The sequence below is a fragment of the Dipodomys merriami genome, unplaced genomic scaffold, assembly GCF_024711535.1.
Source record: "Dipodomys merriami isolate MVZ:Mamm:240054 unplaced genomic scaffold, mDipMer1.0.p SCAF_434, whole genome shotgun sequence".
NCBI lineage: Eukaryota > Metazoa > Chordata > Mammalia > Rodentia > Heteromyidae > Dipodomys > Dipodomys merriami.
In genome coordinates, this window is record NW_027205982.1 from 659318 (window position 1) to 679077 (window position 19760).

General features: G+C 47.6%; 1 protein-coding gene across 1 annotated transcript in view; it reads right to left on the reverse strand.

The window, feature by feature from the left end:
* Positions 1–19760, reverse strand: part of LOC138807804 (short transient receptor potential channel 7) — a 116461-nt gene that overhangs the window by 12687 nt on the left and 84014 nt on the right. Inside the window, exons 6-7 of the mRNA XM_069993568.1 lie at positions 16270–16503; positions 12215–12479 (exon numbers count right to left, since the gene is read on the reverse strand). Coding sequence (XP_069849669.1) covers positions 12215–12479; positions 16270–16503 — 499 coding nt within the window. The remainder of the gene's footprint in view (positions 1–12214; positions 12480–16269; positions 16504–19760) is intronic.

Sequence of the window (19760 nt, forward strand, 5' to 3'; positions counted from 1 at the left end):
TGGTTTCCAACATGGAGTCAGAAAGCTGGATTTTGACCAGATGGTTTTAGCACCCCGACATATCTGACAATACCAGAATGACTAAAGTGTACTTCTTAGTTTGCCTGGAAGGTGTTGGTGATATAATGAGAAAGGGATCCCTCCCTTTTTATTTAACCTTTCAGGTTTTCAACCCCCACCCACAAATGGCCAGGATTCACTCCATGTCATTCCCGCCCCCCTAACCCCCCCCCCACCGCCGCCTCCAGTGTCTCTCAAACACTGATATTTAGTTGACGAGAGGTATAAAAATACTAGTACTCCTCACTTGTGCTAAAAAATCCACTCCTGATTGGCATGAATTTAAAGTTCTTCTGTGTGAGGACAAGGATGTGTGTGTGTGTGTGTGTGTGTGTGTGTGTGTGTGTGTGTGTGTATGCACAGTAGGGGTTTGTGTGTCTAGCTCATTCTTTATGCATCTCAGTGGGTTCATTGTCTTTGTTTTCATTTCTGTGTGAGTGTGTGTGTGTGTGTGTGCGCGTGTGCACGTGCATATGTATATCCATTTGTGCCTATCCTGGGGCTTGAACTCAAGATCTCAAGGCTGGCACTCTACCACTTGAGCCAAACCTGTGTGTCCAGCATTTTGGTGGTTTATTGGAGGTAAGAGTCTCACAGACTTTCCTGCCTGGGCTGGCTTCGAATCACAATCCTCAGATCTCAGGTTTCCTAAGTAGCTAGGATTACTGGCATGAGCCCTCGGTGTCTGGCTTGCTCTTATTTCTTTTACAGTTGCGAGTCTGCAACATTTAATTCGTTTCGGTGTTGGCAGGACTTAGGTTGGAGGGTTTTTGAAGCAATAACCGGTTCGGACTACTGCTGCACAACTCCGGCTCCTGCCGTTGTGGAGAGGGGGAAAGTGGCTTCTTCCTGTGAGACACAGCATCTGTTCTGTGGGAAAGGGCACCATGCATGGTTTTGAATGCCATATTCTCTCAATACAGAACATTTTTTGGGGGGGGTGTTTATCACCCTGGTGGAAACAAGCAGTAGCACAGAGAATACTAAATCACCACATGAGTACCAAGTCTTCAAATGGAAGGATATAAGTAGGATGTGACCTTTCTAGAGATGTTGCTTTCCGGGCAGGATTTGGTTAAAAGCAGAGACCAAGGTCTGCAGGGGAAAGCTGGGCAGGCAGGTACCAGCCCGGGTCTACTCATGTGCCATAAACAAGCTAAGAAGATAATACCAGGGCAGGGAGATACTTTCCCCAAACGTCTCTTCCATTTCTTACCCTGTGACGCCCACAGACAAGTTGGCTGACACTTAAATGAAGCAAGCAATTAAAGATCACAGCCAGGGGAAAATCCTTCCACATTTCCATGAGAGAAAATGGGTTTAAAACTTTGCCATCGGGGCTGGGAAGGTGGCTCAGTGGTAGAGCGCTTGCCTTGCATGCACGAGGCCCTGGGTTCCATTCCTCAGCACCATATAAGCAGAAAAAATCGGAAGTGGTGCTGTGGCTCAAGTGGTAGAGCACCAGCCTTGAGCTGAAGAGCTGAGGGACAGTGTCCAGGCCCAGAGTTCAGGCCCCACAACCGACAAAAAAACAAACAAATAAACAAATAATAAACTTTGCCATCTATTTCTCCCCCTCTTTTGCTTCTCAGTATGAATTTTGCTTCCAAGCTTTGGATTTATTTTCCCCCATCCCGTGGCTCCTTCACTTAGACTTTCTCCTCAAACAGCATGTGTTCTGATAAAAGAAGATTTACTGACCTCTAAACATATGTCCTAGCCTTCTACCTGACTCCAGCTAAGGACAGTTAACCCTGCCTGTGATGATGGTGTTTGATCTCCTGCCTGTTTTCTGTATCATCTTCTGGTTACATTTCTGCTGGATTGGTCAGGGATTAACCTCTAGACTTGAACTTGGCCATGATGTGAAGGAGACTCCAGTTAGCAGAGGTCCAGACTCATGGGGATTGTCCGACTGAAAACTGCCCATCTAGAGAAATAACCAGTTGCTCCAGCTTGCTGGAAAGATATCTTAGCCAAAGTAGGTGTGTGTGCCTGTCCTGGGCCTTGAACTCAGGGCCTAGATGCTGTCCCTGAGCTGCTTTTGCTCAAGGCTAGTGCTCTACCACTTGAGTCACAGCTCCACTTTTGGCTTTTTGTGGGGAGGATGTTTATGGGAGGTAAAGAGTCTCATGGACTTTCCTGCCTTGGCTTCAAACCACAATCCTCAGATCTCAGGCTCCTGAGTAGCTAGGATGACAGGCTCAACATAGGCCTTTCTAACTATTTCTCCCAAGCTCTTAAGTAACATTGTTGTAGTTCTCAATGGATCCTGTTTTTCTGAAGCAGAATGAGTTGAGAGAACAAAGTTCTTTATGGAAAACGTGAGTATAGCAGCTTGAATGACAGAAAATGGGGAGAGTCTCTGGGAGTCTTGGGTCTTGCATTTGTATTACTTATTCACACCATGAGCAGGATTCTAGCTCCTCAGGAGGCTGAGATCTGTGGATCGCTGTTTGAAGCCAGCCTGAGTAGAAAAGTCCCCATTAGATTCTTATCTCCAATGAACTACTCAAGAAAACCAGAAGTGGCACAGTGGCTCCGGTGGTAGAGCACTAGCCTTGGGCACAGAGAGGCTCAGGGACAGCGCCCAGGCCCTGAGTTCAAGCCCCACAACCAGCAAATAAATAAATAGAATATAGGGCAAGAGACTGAGGAAAGATTTTGTGTTTGCCAATGTTAGATACAATGGATGATACCCTCCTCATGTAAAGAATCCTTATCAATCAACATGGACGCAACAGGCAATTTGGCAGAGAGGAGAAAAGGGAGGGTAAACATTTCAGTGAAAACTTGAGGCTATTTATGGTGCTAAGAATACCACAGCTGACCCACGCTGCCATGCTGTTGTCATTTTTCAGGTTTCCTGTGTGGCAGGAAATAAATGAAATCTGGCCCTCTCTGCCCTGGTACTTGTCTTCCCGTGACCTTTGTATTCTTAAAGAGAAGATGGGCGGTGGAAACAAGTCAATAGTATATTTCTGATCCTAAGGCTCAGGCCCTGGGGCTGGCCCTAAAGGTCCAGAACGGTTATGGCACTCTGAGTCAGGCCTTAATCACCACCCACAGTGTACAGCAGCTGTGAGACCCAGGGCAGAAGCCTTGTCATGCATGGAGAGATGGCTTCCACTGATGCGGCATGGGAAGCCACTTGCCTCATAAAAACACCCCCTACCGTCAACTCATTCGTTCCAAGGTTAATTCTGAGGTTCCTGACGGACAGGCAGGGCAGCCCGTGGCTCCCCCATCCTCCCGCCCTCCCTGGTTCTAGAGGTGGCGGCTGTGTCAATCACAGGAGGCCCCACAAGTAGCTGAAGGAGTCAGAGCCAAAGCACATGCTTGGGTCCAAATCTCTGCAGTTCAGCGCACTGGCTGTAAGCATGGTGTATTATAAATCCTGTGGATGCTTCCATGTACCCTAAACAGTGGCTATTACTTCGATTTGTTTTTCCTTTTCTTTTTTCTTTTTGTATTTTTTTGTTTCTTTGTCGGTGGTGGGACTTGAACTCTGGGCCTGGGGGTCACTGTCCCTGAGCTCTTCAGCTCAAGATGAGCACTCTACCACTTGAGCCACAGCGCCACTTCCTGTTTTCTGGTGGTTCACTGGAGATAAGAGTCTCATGGAATTTCCTGCCCGGGCTGGCTTTGAACTGTGATCCTCAGAGCTCAGCCTCCTGAGTAGCTAAGATGACAGGCGTGCGCACAGGCACCGGCTGCTGCTGCTGTTTTTTGGACATTAATATGTACCAGGTGGTGTTGATATGGTGTTTCTATCTTTTCAGAGGTCTTACTCTAAAGAATAGATTTGGTGAGAGACTGCAGGAAAGCTTTAAGCACGCATGTCCGTGTGCCCGTACCTTGCCCGGAGCACAACCCTCTTGAAGAAAGTTAATAATGGGGCTGTGTGTTGATTTTCCTGAACAAGCTTCCCTTGCCTTCCTATCTATCTGCAAGGTGGTCACAGACACTTGATTTCATGCGAATTCTGTCTGATTTCTGCAGCCCTTGCGGTCTTGTGATTTGGGGTTCTTGGCTTATGGTGGAAGGGGTTGCAGTTGAGTTGAGAGGCCAACCTAGTAGGGAAAGTGCTTCTGAGGAAGTAAAAGAAGAAAGCGCCGGTGAGTGGTACTGAATAGACGGTGATTCACCCTGCTCTTCTCTCCCTGGCTGAGGGTGTGTGTGGGGTGGGGGGTGGAGAGTTGAGGCTGATCTGTCATGCAGAAAGGGGGCTAATGTAGTCAGTGCTCTACCACGTCTGTCTCGCTTGGATAATGAGACTTTAATAACAGGTTGCCTGAAGAGGCCGTGTGTGTATGTGGGGCTTCAGAGAACAAACCGATCAACAAGACCAGGGGTTAGGGCGATGGCGATGAAAATTACTGCTTCTTTAGGCTGCCAGATTCCCTCCCCACGTTAGCTACCTATGTGCACATAGAAGGCTAAAATTAAGCAGGAGGATCAGAGCTCGACAGGCTGTTTCTCAAGTTCAGAAGACAATAGCTGGCATTGTCTCCAAAGGAGAGATGTCTCCCGCCTGCCACCCTGGCGCGGTGGATGGAGGAGGGTGCTTGGAATGGGGACAGATCTTGTGGTGGGAGGCGGGGAGGGGGCAGGATGTGTTTGTCAGACACCGGGGTAATCAGACGAGGCTTGAGGAGGGTCAAGGGTGTTGGGCAAATGTCTGAGGACATCTGAACTTCCTCTTGCCGTGGCCTTGCAAGGCCTTTCTCCTCTAAATCACCCCTTGGAAGAGCCAGGGCTGATGGCTCACTTCTGTCATCCTAGCTACTCAGGAGGCTGAGATCTGAGGATCGCAGTTTGAAGCCAGCCCCGGGCAGGAAAGTCCGTGAGACTCTTATCTCCTTTGCCACCAAAAAGCTGCAAGTGGGGAAATAGCTCAATTAGTGGAATGCCAGCCTTGAGCAAAAGAGCAAAGACACAGTACCCAGGTTCTGAGTTCAAGCCCTAGTAATGGAAGGTATGTGCACATGGGCATATGCGCACGCTCGCGTGCCCATGGGCACACACACACACACACACACACACACACACACACACACACACACAGAGCACACTGAGGTTAGAAACTGTGTCTTCACCCTGAGACTGTGCATAGAACCTGACCCCACAAAAGGTGCTCACCAGATCCAATGTCTGTTCCATGAGTGAATGGATGAGTACATCTCTGGTTCACATTTTGACTCCGTTTCTTGACCCTAGTGTTGATGGCTGCTGATATATCTGTTCAGGTTCTGATAGATTTCAGAAGCCAGGCCAACCTACGTTGGACCCTAAATTTAGAGTCAACAAATAACTTAGCCTCTCCACAACTCTTCTTTATTGGGAAAATGACAATCTCCACTTTACAGTGTCATTGAGGATTAAATAAATCATAGTAAGATGATCATGATACTTGCCAACTGGACAATACATGTTATTGATTTTATTACTTGGATTAGTTTATTATTATTTTCCTTAGGTACAACAGGCTTCAGCATCTGGATGAAGGCCTCTTGTACCTACAACCAACTCACAGGAAAGGCCTCTACAGGGAGCAATCACTCTCATTGGTAGCTTTCCATAAAGCTAGCCATCAGTAACACCTGTTACTTTTCTAAGGCCTTCACAGCCATTGATAATTTGGTTTCTTCCATCTCCCACGGCCCCCTGGGCAATCCAGTTTCCTGTTATGTTGTCTCTTTGAGGAATGAGTTTCAAATTTACTTCCACTCCAGAACTGGAGTTTAGTAGATAACAAGGCAGGAAGTCTGTAGTCAGTAAGGGGAACAAGATGGCGTCCTCAGGTTCATGCTGGAGAATGTCCAAAGGGCATCTTTCTGATATCAACTCTCTTGCCTTGAAACTGTGGGATTTCAACTCTCCTACAGTCTAAAACCATCTAGGCTTTTATGATTCATTTCATGAATGAAGATGAGGAGAAAATATAAGCATAGGACAGCAGAATAATGTCTGTTGTAATTGGTTTAATTATTCTAAGATAGCCTGGGAAAGGGGTGGGAGAAATCTATGTTTTATCATTTATTAGAGAGTGATACAAAAATAATGAGTTAACATCCAAACTCAGTTTTGTTTGGCCACGTGAAGGCCCTGTCCAGTTAACTAGCCTCTCTGGGCCTGAACTGAGCCCATCCTTCGCCGTGAGGCCTCCTTCCCTATCCAAACGGGCCTGATAAACACCTTGACGCCTGCTTTCAGTTGACAAGATAGAAAGCAGGGTTGGTAACTTCCCACATGTAATAGGATACGCTGAGCACCCGCAGCCCTCTGAGCTTTTCTGTGAGAGATGCCCAGGCCTCCGCGCTAGCCAGCATCCCGGAGGACATCTGTCCTCTGCGGGCCCGCAGGCTCCTTCCTGTCCACGATTCCTACAGCAAACACGGCCAGCACTCTCTGTGCACAGGGGATGACAGCAAGCCAATGTCCTCTATGCCACAGGGTTGCTGTGCCCTGGCTTCTTATTTAACAGCTCATTGTGATTATTTTTAATCACCATCTGGCCTTAGCTGACTGTCAGGGCCCCTGTATGGGCAGAGCCTTGAGTTCTACTTCCTTAGCATCCACCTCCTGTCCATCCCTGTTGCTGTCCTGTGTGAAGCGGCAGATCCTGTCCTGTCTCCCAGTGCAGCTAGCTCAGCTCCCTCCATCTTTTTTTTGTTTGTTTGTTTGTGGGTCATGGGTCTTGAACTCTGGGCCTGGGCGCTGTCCCTGAACTCTTCAGCTCAAGGCGAGCGCTCTACCACTTGAGCCACAGCGCCACTTCTGGTTTTCTGGTGGTTTATTGGAGATAAGAGCCTCATGGACTTTCCTGCCTAGACTGGCTTTGACTCTCAAGCCTCAGATCTCAGCCTCCTGAGTAGCTAGGATGGAAGGCGTGAGCTACTGCTGCCTGGCTCCTCCATCTTTCTTGTAGAACATTAGCAGGCATCCTGGCTTCCTGTGACTATTAGCTGAATACCTGGCTTTTCACCTGTCTGTGGATTCCATTCCCAGCGCCAGGCCTGGGCCAAGTGCAAGCCTCCAACTCACCCTTCCAGCCTGTCCTTCGCACAGCGGGCACCTGTGCCTGTCACCAGGAGCAGCTCAAGCATGCTGGTATTATTCCCATGCCTTACTGCCTGCTAAGGGCCTTCAACTCAATGTCAGAGCACCTTCAGCTTCCAGGAACAGCAATCCTAGGCCAGGGGTGTGTGCGTGCGTGTGTGTGTGTGTGTGTGTGTGTTCAGAACCAGTGGTCCTCCAGGATTGTGGGAAGGAGAGGCAGACAAGCAGTGTGGGGCTGAGTCAGCATCTCTGGGAGCATATGAATCCCTCCCTTATGGAGTGTGGAAAATTTCCATGAACTGTTGTGGAAAACAGAAGCTTCTAATTTGGCCTAGCACTGCTGAAGCTCCTTCTATTAAAATCATTCCTGGTGAGACAGGTCTTCACAGAGGTAATATATTTGATTAGAAAAGTGTCAACACAGCTATGCTATGAAGCTGACTCCACCCACCGCAGCCTATAAGGAAAGGTTAGCTGGGGTTATCTTGTGAGCAACAGAGCCCGTATTTAATCTCCCGTTGGAGGTAAGTGGGGAGGCCACACACACATTATATACACACACACATAGCTGTATTACATATGTATATATACATATATGCACACATATATTCATATATATGTATACTTACATTTGTAGAGGTGCATAAATATATGCGAATTTACATACATATATAAGTATCTTTGTAGAAATATGTATACATGTATATACATATACAAGTAGGTTCCAATACATACGACACATACATACATATGCATATACATGTATGTTCCCAATGAGAACAAATTTCCTAACAGTCTGAACTGAGAACTTTTCTTAAAGGCTTTCATAAAGAAGATGGGTAGTCATGTGGGATTTCTCTCCCTCCTTCATCCATGTGTTAGACTTCTTTGATTTTGTACTCTGAGCATACAATGGGTCAGACAAACCTTCTTTCCCTCTGGCCATCTGCAGCTTCTCCGGGAAGTGGCTCGGAGATAACGAGCCACCAGCAGGTGCGCTGTTTGTCTTGTCCAGACGCACCCAGCAGGGGCCTGGGCTCGTCCCTGCTCCTCCCCTTTGGGCCAGCTCCTGTCACAGAGTGCTGGTGACAAACCACCTCGGACAGACTCCTCGGCTCCAAAGTGGAAAGGGGCTCAGCGACTTGGATTGCTCAGAAACTAGGATCTGACTCAGGGGCTCATTCTTGTGGCACCTGGCTGCTTATTTAAAGGCCCGTGCTAAAATAACCAGCCCGCATGGTCTGACACCGGTTCACTTGCTTCTGCAATGTATGTGTCTTCCACGTCATCGGTGTCGTGAGGAGTTTGCATCAGATCCATTTTCTTTTCTTTATTTCTTCCTTTTTTTTCTGTGCTGTACTGGGTCTTGAACTCACCACTTCATGTTCTGCTTGGCATTTTCACTCAAGGTTAGTGCTCTACTATTTGAGCCACATCTCCACTTTCTGGCTTTCTTTGCTGGTTAATTGGAGATAAGCGTCTCATGGATATTTCTGCCCAGGCTGGCTTTGAACCTTGATCCTCACATCTCGGCCTCCTTGGTAGCCACCAGTGTCAGGCTCAGATGGATATATCTGATCCTGTGGTTCTATCGCTAACTGCATGAGAATCTCACAACAGTGTTGTTAATGTAGTTTTCTGGGCCTTATCCTGGAACTACCATAATTAGATGTTCAGAGGTGGAGTCCGGGAATCCTGAAATTCACTGCTCTCCCAAGTGATTCTGGTCTTGTTTGAGACCACTGTTCACATGGGATGAGTTTAACCCATTCATTTTCTTCTTGACCCTTCCATGCGGTCTGCTGGATGGAGGAAATGGGAACTGAATCGCCCTTGGGGATAAGGGCAGGATTGATGGAGGATTTGGTGCTGAAGCTGACAGAGATCGATTCTCCTTTGCTTTTCCTTTGTCTCTATGTGTGCCGTGCTTTTCTGCTACAGGCTGGAGCTCTCGCTTGGTGGGAATCCTGTGGGGCTGGCTTTTGTGAACTGGCCTGGAAATCCATGCCAGGGTGGGCAGGGCTTTTTTAAGAAAACTCCTTCTGGGCTCCTCAATCTGATTTCCTTGTAATAAGGCAGGAGTCGATTTGAGAGTTTGGTTTTCAAAATGGAGGTGAGGTGATTCCTACAATGTGTTCCAACCCAAATTTCTCTCCCATCGATGGAGTCCTTCCTTCCTTCCTTCCGTTCTTTCTTGCCCTCCCTCCCTCCCTCCCTCCCTTCCACCCCCCCTCTCTTTCTTTTTTTCTTTTTGTCAATCATGGGGCTTGAACTCAGGGCCTAGTTGCTATCCTTGAGCTTTTTTGCTCAAGGCTAGTGCTCTACCACTTTGAGTTACAGCTCCACTTCCAGTTTTCTGGTGTTAATTGGATATAGGAATCTTACAGATGCGATCCTCAGATCTCAGCCTCCTGAATAGCTAGGATTACAGAAGTGAGCCACCAGCGCCGGGCTAGGATGGAATCTTGAGTCCCTTAGAAATAGACCAGAGGAGCCCTGTCTCCCCCTTCCATAGACAGGGGGCATTGTGTGCTTGTGAGCGGGCGAGGAGGAGACTGGGGCGGGGGGGGGGGAGGGGGTGGCTGGCTGCACCTGAGAAGTGTGGATGACCCTTCACCATGAGCACTCAGCACAGCCTAGAGCCTCCTCCCCCAGGTACAAAGCTCATTTCTTCCCACTTGACTTAAAAAAAAAATTGTTATTAGAGAAGATCTCTTGGGGGTGGCACGCTTCAGGGAGCAGTCAAAAGGTAAAAGATGACATTTACAAAAATCCATTCTTTCCTCTTTCCGCTTCATTGCTCTATTGACTTCTCCTTGTTCAATCCAATTCCTGTTTACTGCTACACAGCCCAACTGGGCAACTGCCAAGGCCAAAAACACCTCACTCTTTCTCCAGTGTGCTTCCCCGTCCTGGCAGGCCCGGGCCCCCCGTGCTCGGACCCCTCATGTATAGAAGTTCTTCACAGGTGCCTAGCACGTGGGGGCCCAGGGGTTTCAGTCTGATCTTCCTAATGTGCTCAGCCCGAGCTGGCAGACAGTGAGCTAACATCGCTGCCTAGAGAGGGTCCTCTGAGACTAAATCAGTACCCAGGTAGTAGCCCAGCTTGTAGTTTTATCTCCCGCCATCCCTGCGATCATCTCTTACTGAAGGTTTATGATGAGCCGGGCATGATTGCATGCTATTTCCTCCAACTGGACCATAACAGACATTCTGTGAGATCAGCCCTCTCTGCCTACCTTCTGCTCTTACAACTGCAGAAGCCTAAGCCTGTGTTTAAGACCACACATGAAAAAGAGAGACAGGAAGCTTGCCCAAAGCCAGTATTGCCAGCGACACCTCTGCTTGCACCATTTCAAACGCCCTGAGCCTGGCACTTACTCTCTGGGGAAAGAGAGGCTGCTGCTACTTTGTACTGAAAGTCACAAACAGCCTCTGGGTACAGCAGCAATGGGGCATCCTGACTAGAGGCAGTGCGTTTCACGGTTCTGAGCTGGGCAGACATAGTTCTGAGACTACGGTATTGTCCTTTGGTGATGATTAATCCAGAGGCTGGGTGAGCAAGGGCCTGCTGTGAGGTAGACATTGCTCAGAGCCATTTCCCTCCCTCCCTCTTTCCCTCCCTCCCTTTCCTTCTTCTCTCCTCCTCTTCTCCTTCCATCCTTCTTTCTTCCTCTTCCTCTCCCTCCTTCCCTCCCTCCCTCCCTCCCTTATATAGGGGTTTGATCTCAGGACCTTATGCATGCTAGACTGTTGCTCTACCACTTAAGCCACACCTCCAGTGCTACTTTTGCTGGCTATTTAGAACACAGAGTCCAGTGAAACGCTTCTGCGCCCTGTGGCCTTGAACCAGGGATCCTACAATCTCCCAAGTAGCTAGGATTACAGGTGAGTGTCACCAGCACCTAACTTCCAGAACCATTTCTAATGGCTAGAAAATGTAAATGTCAGGCCACCCAGGGCTTTCTGGGGACAAATGCCAGGAAATCTTTGCCCTGTTGGTCCCAGCTGTGCTTGGTTCTCCTTTGAGGAGGATGGCAGGCGCCTGCTGAAGGCACGGAGACGTTCTGGAATTGGTGGGCCGGGGGAAGGACTAGGTCTGCAAACACCCTGTTCAGGCATAAATGACCATGTATCTGTGAAGGAATTTCCCAATGAGGTGGGAACTCTAGTATCCATTTAGCCCAGCCAGGAGCTGACAGCTGCTCTCTGTGTCCCGTGCAGACTCAGCTTCCATCGTATTGGAAATGGCTTCCCCAGGCCCACCTGGGAAACGTAGGCGAGTCCATGAATCTCACTGGCGAGAGCAGAGGAGGATGATCTGACAGATGAACTCTCCGTTTCACCCCTGGGATGGGATGTGCTGTGCAGTCTCTCTGGGGAGGTCTGCCAGGCCCAGGCTGTGTAATCTGACAGACGTGGCCGGGGCATGTACACTTTCCCCCATCTCACTTCTCCTGTGAGCCCCCTGGCAACTCCTTTTCCTTGCTTCCTTGCCTTTCCTTCCAGTCTTACTTCCCTTGTAGCAAATCTTCTGGCTCTAACAGAGTTATGGGAATGCAAATGTTCCCCAGGGTTCTGTTTCCTAGGCAACATAGTAGTAGTAATAATAATAATAATAATAATAATAATGATAGACAAAAAATAACAGTAAAAAGATACTGCTGCTACTACGCCCAACAATAATTCCTTCCTTTTATTAACATTTTACTGTGACTTATACCGGCTCACTGAATCTTCACAATATCCCCGTGAGCAAGCATTTTTGTTGAATCATTTTCAAGGTGAGGAAATAAAGGCTCAAAGGAACTAAAGAACACACCCACAACCACCTCCCATGCCAGTGGCAAAATGAGGATTTAACCCACACCCTTTGCTCTTCCAACTCCAGAGCCCGAACTCTAAGCCATCCTTGAAGAAAGTATACCTTTACTGTTGAGAAGTACCAAAGAAACCAGAGGCTATACAATAAGCTACCTCCAAGAGACTCCTCTAAACTCCCAGGAAGCCTGGAGAATCTGTGTGTGTGTGTGTGTGTGTGTGTGTGTGTAAGGAGGGCAGTGAGCCAAGCCCTGGGGGGTGGGGTACTCACGTTGTAAACGCTGGGTTGTACTTTGCACCTCGATAGTAAGAGTACAGGTTGAACATCCCAATCATGAAGGCCACGAACACCATAATGAAGATGACCATGAACTTGAAGATGTCTTTCACAGTTCTCCCCAGGGAGATCTGCAGAGGGCCAAAGCTCTCATTGGCTGGCAGGATGTAGGCGATGCGCGAGAAGCTCAGGACCACAGCGATGGCGTACAGCCCTTCTGATATGATCTGAGGGTCTGAAGGCCACCACTTGTCCCTGGCTGAAAGAAAACAAGCTGGGTTACTCACTTGGGGTCAGAGCATGTTCTAGAAGAAGCAGTGAAGGCATCTTTTGTTAAGGTCTTTTTCTTAGGATAATCCCAATACCCAGACACAGCTCTTGGGATGGTCTAACTCTTCTCTCTGGAACATCTTTCCCTCCTTGAAAGGTCTTTCTAGCTCACAATCTCCTTTAAGACTCTGCTCAGGAATCTCCTCTTCCGGGAAGTCTTCCATGACTCCCACGGGCTGGGCAGGATCTGTGTTCCCTGAGACACATCTGTCATGGCTAACATCATTCCAATCTGGCACCCAGCAGGTGCCGATCAATGCTGGTAACACGACTCTGAAACCACCAGTCAGAACAAATGAACTCCTAGCGGGGTAGGAATCACTGAGAAAACTCTATTAGGTTTTGCTCCCCGGGAAGCGAGCGATGGGAAATTTTGCTCTTCTCCAATTGAGCCAAGGCCGCACAAGCGGTGAACAGTCAGGCAGGTTTGTCAGGACAGCTCTGTTCCGGGATACAAGGGTCTGATCCCAAGCTGGGCTAACTCAGCTTCTGGTGACCAGTGACTGACTGCCAAGGTCATTCCTACAGCCATCAGAACATTGTTCCCCTTGCTGTCCAAGCAGGGCATGAGGCTGTGCTATGTGCCAGGACATAGAGTCTTCAATGAGGGCAGTACCTCCTTTCTGGGAAAAGTGTGTGTTGGGGGGCTGTCTGTGGTTAGTCTTGGGGGGGTGGGAGGAGGGATGCCTGATGTCCTGCCATGCTCCCTGTTTCATGAAAATTACCCTGCTGGAGAAAAAAAAAAAGCCAAGAGTGTCCCTGTTGAGAAATGCTAAGTAAAACTTAAATTGAGAAACACTGAGGAACCTAAATTAGCCCTTACCCTTACATTAGCTGTAATTTTCACAACAGCCCTGTAGAGTAGATATTATTATTGCCATTTTAAGGATTGGATTTGGGGTATGGGGTCCTTTTCAGAGCTCAGTAAGTGCAAACAGAAAAAGTTATTATATAGCAATTCTTGGCACCTCCAAAGGAGATGGGGGGAGGAGGGAATTTATTTGTTACCTGCAAAGCTGGACTTTGTTTAATAATTATAGTAAAGACCAGCAAGAAACCCTTTAGTAAGAGAAGCCAGACCACAGAATTTCAGGTGGGGCATTCGAAATTACATTTGGAACTGTAACAACACTGTGGATTTTATGTTCTCATCAAGGCCATAGCTCAGAAGCTCTGGAAAGACAAGTAAGGAGGACAAATTATGTCTTTTCTAATAGATCTGTCACCCTGGATGGGTAAATAATGCATTTGAATAACACATTTGCCACCTTTCATCGATCATCTCCAACCTCAGCTGTAATACTGAAAAGCTACTTCCATAATCTGCTCTTGATAGATGAGCTGTTTGTCCCATCCCGGTGACCAAGTGAGGACTTTAAGTGGGAAATACTTCTTGGGCTGCCTCATAAGAGCACTGGAAGTGATGGAGACAAAAGCAACTTCATCTTGGAGCTGTGTTCACGAGAAACATCCTCTTTTCTCCAGCAGAAAAACTGCACCTCTTGCCTAGTGGTTGTTATAGTTAGGAGGAACCAACGTTTGTCCACAAGAGGGCACTCGCCCTCCACAACAGGACCACGTAGGAGGGGGAAGAAAAAAAAAAATCGAACTCTGAAAGATTTCCAAGGGCAAAGGGTGAACCACAAAAGCAAGGACAATATGCTATACTTTGAGCAGAGAGAGACTTAACACAATTCATAAAGGAATCAAAGTCACAGGGGGACAATTTTGACATTAAGAGCAGGGCTGTTCCTCTTTGCTTGCGGTAGCCTGGGTAGCACAGGTGTGGGGGTGAGGTGGGGCCAGGAGCTCAATTTGCTTGAAGAAAAGTCTGATATTGCTAAACCAACTCCTGGTAAGGGAGAAGGGGGAGTAGCTGGCTTGTCAGACTGCCTGTCTCTCCATTTCTCAAGGCACAGGGGTTGCCCGAATTTACAGAGAACACGATCGATACTGAACTTTTTGCATTTCATACTCAATTGTCTACAGATATTGCTTTACTTGACCAAAAGATTCTGAAGTTACAAGATCCATCTGGTTTCATCTGACAGGGACATTTGACATCCAAACCCTTTAGGTCATAGTAATTGCTGTTAATGAATACATACTATGCACCCAACTCCTTTTTTTTTTTTTTGTGAGTCTTTGGGCTTGAACTCAGGGCTCTGGCACTGTCCTTGAGCTCTTCAGCTCAAGGCAAGCACTCTACCACTTGAACCACAGCGCCACTTCCGGTTTTCTAGTGGTTTATTGGAGATAAGAGTCTCATGGACTTTCCTGCCCAGGCTGGCTTTGAACCACGATCCTCAGATCTCAGCTTGAGTAGCTAGGATTACAGGCATGAGCCATCAACACCCTGCTACTTCTTTTTTCCTTTGCTCTCTCATATTTATTTTTTAACAGCAAGAAGAACTGCAGTACTGATAATAATTATTATAATTTAATCATCACTTAATATTTTCAGGGTAGAAAACAAAACACTTTTACTCGTTAGTTTAAACAAACCTTTTTAGCATATTATCCCTGTGTTACACAGGAGAAAATGGTGCTTCCAAAAGGCTAAGCAAACAAGGTATTAGCTACCAGATTAGGATTTGAATCCGGGTCTTTTTCTAAGATCTGAGAACTTAACCACCAAGCTATTTAGCATGGTTTTCAGTTCAGTTCAGGCTAGGGTGCTCTGCTACAGAAAGCAATTTTGTATTTCTGATAATACTGGAATTCCCTGCCATGAAAAACCAGATTCTGCAGCTATAAAATAGAAACAGAAACGACCAATTTTGCAGGCTATTGAGAGAATCGGAATTTATGTGTATAAGATGGCTGCGCTGTTGCTGGAACTGTGTAAGTTCTCAGTAACAGGCGGCTATAACTTTTTTTTTAAAACTATTCCCCAAACCTCAATTTTACTACCTGAAATGGTAGTCTTTGTGATCTGAACGACTGAAGGATTCTCTCTTAAGAACCTATCTCCCCACAAGAAGAGAATTCAGGATCATAAAAGCAGGCCTAATGTTTGTACAAAACAAGAGGGGGGATCCGAAACTCCTAAAGGAAGAAAAGCATTTCTTTTGGTGTTGATATTCCTTTAGTAAGGAAAGAGCTCTTTAAAAAAAAAAAAAGCAAAAGAAAACCCTATGGAAATGCAGAATCTTTCTAAAACAAAACCCTGGTAAAGCTCCTCCGTTGCTAACACAGGAAGGTTTGTGTGTCAGTACAGGGACTTGAACTCGCGGCTCTGAACGGTCCCTAAGCTTGTCACTCAAGGACAGCACTCTGATGTTTGAGCCACAGCGCCCACCTTGGCTTCTCGGTGGTTAACTGGAGATCACTGCACTTCCTTGCCAGGGTTGGGCTTCGAACCTCCATCTTCTGCTCCAGCCAGGTGGATGCAGGCCCTGAGCCCAGCCAGGCCAGACTCCCAGAGATCCCCGGGGCACCACGCGGCGTGGCACTCACCAATTGGTGAAGTAAGTCACTTCCGGCGGAAGTGCCTGAGCTGCGGCTCAGCCTAGGCAAGGCACAGCACGGCGCTCCCAGCCCCAAGTAGAGCACTTCCGGCGGAAGTGCCAAGCTGTGTGACTTCGGCACAGGCAAGGCACGCTCTGCGCCCGACTCAACCATGGGTGAAGCAGGCCGCCACTTCCGGCGGAAGCGAGGTAAGCGAAACGGTGCCTCCGCCCAGGCCTGGCGCATGCGCGGGAGCACATTGGACTCACCGTAGGTGAAGTAGGCCACTTCCGGCGGAAGCGAGGCGTTGCGCAGCGTGGCGTGCGGCACGTGCCGGTCCACGTACAGCTGGGCCTCGCTGGCTTTGAGGAAGGCCATGAAGCGCGCCGTGAAGGACGCCACGAAGACGGACAGCATGCCGAAGTCCAGAAGGTTCCACAGGTGCAGCGCGTACTCCCGCGGGCCCTCCGCCCAGATCTCCTTGCACTCAGACCAGATCATTCCTGCGGGACGGAAGGGGGGGGGGAAGGGAGGGGAGGGGGGAGGGGGTGAGGGGGGAGGGGAGGGGGGGAGGGGAGGGGGGGAGGGGAGGGGGGAGGGGAACAGGCCTGGTGTTCAGTCACCCTGGCCGGATAGGTTTTGCTTTTCGTGGGGATGGGTTGGGGGGGGACTTGAACTCAGGGCCTGGGCGCTGCCCCTGAGCTTTCTTGCAGCAGGCTGGTGCTCTACCACTGGAGCCACAGCTCCACTTAACGGTTTTTTGTGATTGACTGGAGGGACTTCCTTGCCTGGGCTGGCTTTGAACCATGATCCTTAGATCTCAGCCTCCTGATTAGGATTACAGGTGGGAGCCACCCAGTCTCCAGCCCCCCCCCCCCCCCCCCCGTGGCAGCATTTTTTGACCACTTGAGGTCAAAATGGCACAGAGATTGAGACCCAGGAATACCTCACACTCCCCCCTTCCCACCCCACTTTCCCTCTCTTTCCCCCTGATTTTCACCCTCTGGAAGTGAGGAGACAGCCGTCATCCTTTGGTTGATTTTTTTTTTTTTTTTTGGGAAAACATGGTTTCTGGCATTTTCAGTTTTGGAACTGAGAAGTCTCAAGGAACCATTCAGGTTATAAATTAAATATACTTCATGTAACAGAGGTCCCAGGAATTTCTGGAGAAAGCTCCTCTAATTTTCCTATTTTCTTCCCCTCCATTCCCCCCCCCCCCCCCCCCCCCAGTGAGCTTTAGTTTTGCGGTTACTAGATAGATGTTCTTTTGTTTCTTGATGGTACTGGGACTTGAATTTAGGATCTTGGGCTCTCATTTGGGCATGCTTGCTCACAGCTGGTGTTCTGTTACTCGAGCATGCCTTTGGCCTGAGGTTTTTTGGTTTTTGGTTTTTGCTGGTTCATTGGAGATGGGAGTCTCAGGGACTTTACTGCCTTCGCTGCCTTCGAATTGTGATCTTCCAGGTCTCAGCCTCCTGAGTAGCTGCAATTACCAGCATGAATATCAGTGCCCAGCTAGATTTATTTTTTTTTTGTCTTTCTTAAAATAATGTCCTGGGTTTTAAAGGCATGTCCTCATTGTTAAGTATTAACGTGGAAGTATATAAACAAAATGATACTAGTGTCTCCACCTCTCTTCCAAGCGTGGGCTAATATTTTGGTGCCTATTCTACTAGAACTGAGATGCTTACACTGAAGCCATCTTGCTTTTGCCCTTCACAGGTGAATATATAACTATTATGTTATGTTCTCCCACCCTTCCCCACACAACCCAAGAGCTTCAAAGCTTTTGCTTTGTAGAGAGTAAAGTCACTGAAAGTTCTGCAAGTGCTAGGAATACCACACCCCTGAACCTAGCCTTCCTGCCCCTCCTACTTTCATTTTTCTCAGGACTCCACTGCACAAGACTCCCCTTTGCACCCCTAACTTCTTCAGCTGTCGTGAGGGGACCTCATCTTATGGCTCTCAGATTCATCCTGCCCTTTTCATTTTCTTATCTCATGAAGTATGAGTCATATCCCATTCACTTCCCTCTTCAGAGATCTGCAATATATTCCTTATATAGCCACAAGAAAAGGCCCAGACTCTAGAGCTAGACCTTGAAATCTTGTGATCTTCTCTATACCTTGTATACTTCGTGTAGAAGTAGGCCCAATTTGTCTCCAGTAGGCCCCCAGACAGTTCCAGTTGCCATCTATTTGCTTCATTTCTTATTTCCTTTTCCCTAAGCCACAAGCCCAAACACACTAACGTATGCACATGTTACAATACAGTAGTTTATGAGGATCCCCTTGCTGGAAAAGGCTTGGAGTCAGTGATGAAACTGAGAGCAGGCAGGCAAGGATGGGGTCATTGCTATATAGCCAGAGTTTGGCCAACTTGGGCACAGGCTCACCTCTGGGCACCTGAGAGTGATGAGCTGGTTTCTTGTTTTCTCTCTTCTGGGACTCTTCCCAGGAACGGTTTTGATCAGCATTTCCCCTTTCTGTTGAAAATGGCCCATCAAATAAAAGGAATGGAAATGTCTTTCCAAGGCCAAAGCAATTTGAGAGCAGTTATTTAAAGAAGAGTCATGGCTTTGTTTGCAGAGGATCAAATTGGAGTTTCCATGATGGGAAATAGGCAAAGCCACTGTGGATATATTCACAAGACTTCCCCCCATCTTATGCTTTTTTTATTTCCCCTAACAAAACTACTTCTCAACTGTACCCTACCAAAATTTGTGTGATAATACGGCAAACTCATAATTTTCTTAACACCGAAATATACTTTCATCTGTTCCTATGCAAATAGATGTTTTGGAGGTGTTATTAGAGAAACCATTACAGGCTAGAAAAAAATGTTTGTTGCTGTCCCTTTCTCTTAGATCAAAACTCTAATGTCTTAGTGGAATTGCTTGAAGCTAGGCTTTGGGTGGACCACTGGCTTTCACTTAGGATCATGAGCTTTTATTCCCCAAACCCTAGGTTCAAGTTCTAGCTTGGCCACTTGCTGGCCGTGTGACTTTGGGTCAGTCCCTAGATTTGATGTGGAGCTCAGAGTTTATACATGTAGAATGAAGCATTGCGGTTTTGGAATAACTTCAAGCACTGAAAACTCTGTGATCTGTAATGCAAATTATTTACAAAAAAACTGTCTTTTCTGATGGGTAGAGTAGCACCTCATTGGGCATTGCAAATCACTTCCTCCATGCTCAAATGTCTGCTGATTTAAATATTAACTCACCCAACCTAATTTAAATTATTTCAAGGCCACAAGTAAAAGTAACATGGGCCCAGGAGGTTGAGCTGTAGAAGTGCTTAATGAAAAAAGAAATGTGTGAAATTAAGTACTTTAGTGACTAAAATTAGGCTGCATGCTTCCAAGGTGCCAAGGGTAGTTTAGGATTTTATATTGGAGCTGAGCCCCAGGTTTTAATTTTTTTTTTGCTTCTACCCTGTCAATCAAATAAGTGTTTAAAGCCCAAGGGCTAAAGGGGTAAGGAAGCCTAGAGCTCAGAGAACAAGGTCACTGGTAATTAACAAGGTGCCTGGCTGGCAGAGGTCAGGCTAGGATGTGCCAACAAGCCTCCAGGGAAAGGAGTAGCTTGATGTGGGAAGCTTCTGAGTAATGGCTTGCCTGCTGTGGAGATGGAGCCCGACAGCTGAAAAGGCCTCCGTTCTCATCTGGGCCACCATGGGGTTCAGGAGGGCTCTCCCATCAAAGTCCTCTGCTACTGAAGTACCATACTGGCCAGTGGGGCTTCCCATAGTCTGTCCAG